The following is a 7,205-nucleotide window of genomic DNA, read 5'->3' on the forward strand; positions in this document are numbered from 1 at the left end:
TATAATTATTCAACATAATTTGGTCTGGTTACATCAATGCAACTCACCCAATAAGTCAGTCAACAACATCAATGGGAAGGGGGTATCATGACCCAGAGTCCTGTTTTTAAATTCACATATAATAATTCTATTTCAATCAACCTGTAAAGTAAAAGCACTGAATCCACATTAACATTATAACATATATCTTATGATAATATAAAAGTCAAATCACTGGTACACATTTTTTAAGTGCACAACTTAAGAAAACTTCACAAGTGAGCACTTTGAAAGTTAAGATCGGTGTATACAGTAGAGACAAAACAGGCACCTCCATTGTAATTTATTTTTAATAAATAAAAGCACGTTAACGAAAAAAGGTAAGCAGCACCTGAAGGCTTTGACATTTGTAACTAAACACTGGTACCCCAATGGTCTAGCCAGGTAAGTTTTACTAAGAAACGCAAAAAAGGAGCCGTTTTTGACTTAACATTTTATTTCTAACAGAGACGAGAGCTTGTCTGGGCTTACAGTCCTGTCCCTCATGGTGAGCAGCATATCAGTCCTTCAAATGTCCTATACTTTGGAAAGCAGACCCGACTCTGGGGCACTTGCCTTAATAAGATTCTGAATTTCTTTGAATTTTGGATGGTCTTTATCAGCCACCAGCTGTAGCAGAATAGCCTCACTCGTGGTCACTATAATCCCAGTTCGAGCAAGACGCTTAAAAAGAAAAAGATAAAGACAAATCAAGAAGTAAGCATAAGAATGAACACTATTTTAAAACAACAAACATATGCTGGAACACAATTAGTGTCCTTTACTAAAATCATGGTCCTCGGTCATACCGTCAGATTTGGTGAAGCAGATAGATTTCAAAACTAGCCATACCACAAACTCATGATTATTCTCAGTATTAGTAAAATGGTCTAGAAACAAGTAAAAGAAAACAGATAGCCAATGTCATGACCTACATTTGCCAGGGACTGGAGGGTAATCAAGGCTAAAGATTGTAAAACATGAGATGAGAGAGAAAGGAAAGGTATAAACTGTATTCCATCACTAAATGTTTGGACACTTTTAATTGCCGCTGTTTCCTACTTGGAGATTTGTGCTTCATCTCTATTCATTCACTCAAATGAGGGCTTTTGACTCACTCCTAAATGTATTAGTCTTTTATTTCTATTTCTACTATTGAGATCAAAAAAGGTGACTTTGTCCACATTTCCCCCTCTGTAGTTTAACTGAGATAATATATGAGATCATGATGTACACTGATATGTGTACACACACACACACACATCCCTGGCATTTCTGGCATTTAATAGCTAGTTATTTTTTTTTAAATGGGGGGGGGTACTTCTAAAGCTCCATTATCTATGCAATGGATATAATTGTAGCTATCTACAATATTTCACTACTATTTTATTGTCCAATTTCACATAACTAAAGTTTTTAATTGCATTAAAACTACTAGAAGAATTAAAACGATGATTCTTCACTTTTTTCTTCTGCCCCCAAACATCTGACATATAACATGTGAGTCCTTCCCACAAAAGTTCTGCTGTCTAGAAGTGGCTGACGGTAGAGAAAAGTGTCATGTGTGAGGTTTAAGAATATGCCCCCTGAGAAGCCACCACCACTGCCAAATCATGAACTTTTTAGAATCTCTAAATAAGATTATAAAATTTAAGGTTGTGCAAAGTTTCACTGACAGGTCAAAGAATGTCCCGGCCAAATGCTTCAGTGGAATCGCAATAACTAAAGACAGAAATCTGAAGGAGGGGACGCAAGAGACGGAGGAGTAGGGAAAGGAGAATGAAGGGAGGGAGGAAGACAAAGAACAGAAAGTGAGAGAAAAAGAGAGAAGGACAGAAGGAAGAAGAGAAGAGAATTCTACAGCAGAGATTCATTCTCTGGATATATTTGTCATCGGAAACCTTGGGGGAAAAAAATGGGAAAACTGTTAACACAAAAAGCATCCACTGTAAGAGCCACAGAAGAGGAAGTGGTTAGAAACAACTTCTAGGCAAGTCGGAGCAAAAGACCCAAGAGGCACTTGAGTAGCCTGTGGGACAGAAGTAAATGTTCCTTTAGCTGGCTGTACATCCGCAGACCCAGCCTTTCCACTGGCAGACTCTTCCTTTGCATCCCTCAGGAGGTAGAGGGAGTGTGAGCCATAACCTATTCATCAGAAAGCAAGCATGGACCTCAACAACCAGTACAGAAAAGGGTGCAGAGCAGCTGACCAGGGCTCTCAAGAAATGAAAACACAGCAGGACGTTATGTAGACAGGGGCGGGGGAGCAAGGCTGTTAGTGTCCTTTATGTTTGGACACAGACCAGGGGTGCACTTACCTCTGAGGTTTTTTTTTGTTTAAAAGACTTTTGGAAACTAATTTCCTCCTCCTTGCTTTTTAGTCAACTGACCATCACATCAAAACACTCTGAAAATGTCAAAAGATCATGTGCTCACTTCAGACAGAAGGACAGGGAACAGATACAAGACTGGCTGCAGTCCAGTGTGTGAAAACTGCACTGCACGTCCTGTCATTCAAGCCCAGCTCCTGCCCTTACCAGCTGCCCACTCTGCCCTGCCTTCCCTACTGCTCACTGTGGAATCAACGGTCTTTCAATGATTCAGTCTGAATTTGAATCACAGACTTTCAGTGTCTGTGAAAGTGCTTTGACCCAACAAGGGTCAGTTGTCACTAATCTTTCTAGTTCCTTGGTAAGGCATGAAGGACAGAAAACTATTCGCAGGTCAAAGGAAGAAATATGGTGATCCAGGAAGAAGCCTGTCTACAATGGCCAGTTTTCCCTAGTGTTCTTCTGACCAGCACCGGTCCATTCTACCCCAATGCTAAGAGGCCACCACAGAAGGGGCAGGTGGGGACGCTTACATTCAGAAATACATTTTACTAAGCTGAGGCCTATACAATATTACCTAGCTTCAAGATTGACATGTGGGCAATACTGATTGGGTTTAAGCATAACCTAGCCCAGAGTGGGTGTTGGGGAAGGCGTTTTAACAAAATGCAAAGTGTTTAGATCTGGCTTGTAGACCATCCCCATGCCTGCCCTGCCCGGCTCTAGCTGGAAACGGTGCCTAAGCAGAGAGAGAACAGAAGCATCATTGCCAGGCATATACCTGGCAGGTTCCTGCCCACCACCCTGAGCTATGAGGACACCTAAATACTGATACCAAGCCCATTTCTCTCCTGGTTTAAAAAGGGGCAATTAAAACTCTGGCTGTTCAATGCACTCAGGTTCATGTCTTAATAAGCTTCTGAAGTTCTTCCCTTTCACTTGCAAATCCAGTCCAACTAGGCCAAAGGAAAAGAAAGGTTGCTGTGACCTACAAACCTAAAAATGCAAGAGCACAAAGTCACAAAAGCCTCTGAGGGGTGGGGGTGGGAGGGATTAAACCCATTAAATTTCCAAGCCACACTAAAACCCCAAAAGTACAAAAACATCAACTTCAAGAGAAGGTTTTGTTCTAGTTTACTCTGCATTTACTGTACCATTATTAATTGAAGGAAACAATATCTGACAGATGATAGGTGCTCAGAAAACATTATTGAATAAAGCATTTACTACAGACCCCGGCACAATGTAGTTTCAGTAATGTGAACTATAAATCTTATTGTATAATAATAGGCAATATGGATAGTCTTTGGAATTATCTTTAAGTAGTTACGTTCTAAAGGAACAGAGAAGAAAGGGAACTGGCTACATTGCTATTTGAAATTTTACAGACATAGTTTAAAAAGAGAAAACATTTCTCCCCAAAATAGAGGGACAAACTAAATCACCTCCATTAGCAAATTAAGACTAAGAGAAAAAAACCTGGCATATGGCAAGTCTTTCCACCTGACCAGATTCACCACCTGACTGATCTACGATGTTTTTCCCTTTCAATCTCAACACTTCAAACCCAGGCAACACCGGCTGCTCCAGGCCCTTCCACCCACCCCAGACCGTAGGTTCTTTCCACCCCTTCTCACAACTTCTCCAGACTAGTCCCTTCTGGGTCTTGGAGGTTATATGTTTATACATTTCTGGTAAGACTAATCTCATGAAGACAAAAACAAATAATAATAATAACAAAAGGCAGCAGAGAACACTTGAGCATTTACGGCGTCAGGCACTGTACTAACTGCTATCACTACATTATCTCATTTAATTCTCACAAAAATCCTATGATGTAGTTGCTATTATTATTTCATCAAGAGAAATCTGAGGCATCAAAGTTACATAAATTGCTCAAGGACAAACTCATGAAACACCAGAACCCACACTCAAACCCACATTACCGTCACTCCCCCGGTTGTGTAGACTCCTAATCACTGAGAGTGCAGACTGCCTCTCAAACACTGACCCTCAGATGGTAATCAGCTGACTGTGTTTTTAGTCTGAGTTTTATGGGAAGACAGAATTGCCACCAATCAAAATTCTCTGTGATAAAGGCTATAACAAAGACATGTCTAAGAATTTTTATGAATGTAGGAGAAAAATCCTTGAAATATCTTTACAAGCAAGAAAAGTTTTGTTGTTTGTATATTTTTAGTTTTTTTACTTCCTTGAAAATACTTAAGTTCTGGACCTCATCATTACCATAAAGGTTTATCCACAGATGAAAAGAACTGCTTGCTGAGGTGATGAGGACCTGACAGTGGAAGTGTTTCAACTCAGGTTACTAAAGAAACTTGAAAAGTGGAAGTTGATTAATTCATTAATTCATTTAAGAATCTGCTTAAAGATCTTTGCTAAGACTGAAAGAAACAACACTTAGTGCCTAACTACCAGAGAAGCCAATAGAACTAGACCATCCAAATGGGCTAGAAAATAGTTTAACAAAATAAACAAAACTATTTCCATGAGTAAATTGCAAGATAGGACTCACTGCCTCAGGAACAAGAGACTGGATGACCAACCCTGGTCTGAGAACAATGCCGTCGCCAGCTCCCTGCCTGCTTCTGCGAGGGCCCTCCCCACTGCCCTTTGCTCTTCTCCTTTCTTTCCCCTGACTAGCCCTTCCCCTTTCTTGTTTGCACTACCTTACCACCCTGGAGAACACTTTAGGCTAAAGAGATAATTTAGCAATCCTCCAGAGAAAGCAGTTTGTAAGGCCAGCTTGTACACAGAACACTGCAAGATCTAAAAAAAAAAAAAAAAAAAATCTATATTTCCCATTCACAATAAAAATAGAGAACTCAGCAATTAAATCCAAATGTACATTACTCTAAAATTATTACAGAATTAGAATTAAATATGAAAGAGAGAAATCTACAATATGAAGTGAATGTTTCCCAGGATCATGCAGTAGTTTGCTTTTCAACAGTCCTGTAATAGAAAATGTTTAAACAAGACTACTGTTAGGCAATGTTGACGGAGAATCACTGACTCCCTGACTATGCAACAGCATGACGAGCTAGTGCCAGAGAGCCAGGAAACACTGTAGGTGACTGGAGTCCACAGCTGGTGACACATCTTCTAGTTTCAGATATTGGAGTCTGAGGAAACCTAATATAAGGGTTAGGCCCACTCTCCCCAATTTTTTGTACAGATCTTGGCTGAGTTAAACCCAGATGAGCTGTTTTTAATTTGCAAATCTCTAAACAGTTCAGGTTAGGCTTCTTGGAATATCTCTTAGTCTATGTATACAACAAAAGATGTAAAAGAGCTTTTGGCATCACAGCAAGCTAGATCTGAGGAGGAGATGAGATATAAAATACTACGTGGTGGTGAGACCTTAAAGGTCAGTCTGTGCCACCAAGTCTCTGGAAATCAATGAATCTGACGTTGTCAGACCAAGCTCAAATTTAAGAGGTAAATCTTTCATTATTGTTAAATATTCAATACTCTCCTAATTTACTTGGAAAACTTGATAAATGATTTACTTGCAAGTAGGACAATTACCTCAAGAGCAAACATCCTGTCCATCATGCTTCTTGATGAGGTGGCATCAGCAACAATATGAACCTCAATTCCTCGGCCAACTAGCTCCAGAGCGGTTTGTTGGATGCATACATGCGTCTAGAAGGAAAGTAAAAAGTCACATGTAATAATATGATATACTGAAAGTATTTTACAAATGTACAACAACGTGACAAAGCAGACAGAGCACTGCAAATCTAACAACCTTGTTCTACACTCGTCTTGCCTCTAATTAGCTAGGTGATCTTGAGCATAAAACAGCATCTCTGGCTTTGGTTTATTCATTGTAAAATCAGGATTACATCAATGTTTCTCATACTAGGAACTTTGAACATATTCTTAGAGTTCTGTAAGAATTATTAAAAGATTTTCATTTGGGTCATCTGGATGACCTTCATATAGCTGACTACTACGACTGCTTTGGTTGCACTTGTATTAGGATTTATTTCTACAAACACATCAAGTGGCCAACACAAAGAATGAATTTGAAGTATTGAATATTGAGAAATTAGTGGGAAACTGAGTCATCACAAGGCACCCAGTAGCAAAGGTAGATCAAGTTAAAAATAACTTATGACACAGGCAAAAAATACCCAGTTCATAGCAACAGCAAATATATCATGTGGATTCCATCTTTGTAAGTCCTAACTTGTAGAACAATTCATTAGCAGAGAATATAAAGTAAAAACACACTTCAACAATAACTGAATAATATTTACAACCAAAGAGAACAGATTTCAATAATGCTCCAATGTCAACTTTATCTTCACATAAAAAGAGAGCTTTGGAGAATTATCAATGATACCTCATTAAAATTAGCATTGGAGGACTGCTCAAAAATAATTGTGATTAAGCATGAGGTCTAATTACGACGAACAATCAAAAAAAGTGCAAAGCCAGCAGCAGCATGAGATATGACGTATGTATACAAAATAGCTTCCTCTACACTGTCATTAATGAACTCAAAATACAGTAATATTTAATGTGCCTCTAAACCTAAGGCAATAGCCTTCTACTATTAAAACCTACTACTATAAAACCTACTATCAAAATATCACAACCATATTAAATTAATATTATTTTGATCTCATTGTTTTTATAGTTTTGGTCATAATTTTTTAAATTTTAGTTTAATAGCTGTTTAAAAGCTAGTAATAAACCAATTGAAGTCAGCATTAGGAATCCATAAGTATTTACAACCATATTAAATTAATATTATTTTGATTTCATTGTTTTTATAGTTTTGGTCATAATTTTTTAAATTTTAGTTTAATAGCTGTTTAAAAG

At 38.4% G+C, this 7,205-nt stretch overlaps 1 protein-coding gene across 1 annotated transcript in view; it reads right to left on the bottom strand.

Moving 5' to 3' along the window:
• Positions 1-457: 457 nt before the first annotated feature.
• The window catches only part of ISOC1 (isochorismatase domain containing 1), a 15,805-nt gene continuing 9,057 nt past the window's right edge, over positions 458-7,205 (bottom strand). The window contains exons 5-6 of the mRNA XM_008563813.1: positions 5,901-6,017; positions 458-702 (exon numbers count right to left, since the gene is read on the bottom strand). Of these exons, the coding sequence (XP_008562035.1) occupies positions 556-702; positions 5,901-6,017 (264 nt within the window). The 3' untranslated portion in view covers positions 458-555. The remainder of the gene's footprint in view (positions 703-5,900; positions 6,018-7,205) is intronic.

This window comes from Galeopterus variegatus, unplaced genomic scaffold (assembly GCF_000696425.1).
Source record: "Galeopterus variegatus unplaced genomic scaffold, G_variegatus-3.0.2 Scaffold15027, whole genome shotgun sequence".
Taxonomy (NCBI): Eukaryota; Metazoa; Chordata; class Mammalia; order Dermoptera; family Cynocephalidae; genus Galeopterus; species Galeopterus variegatus.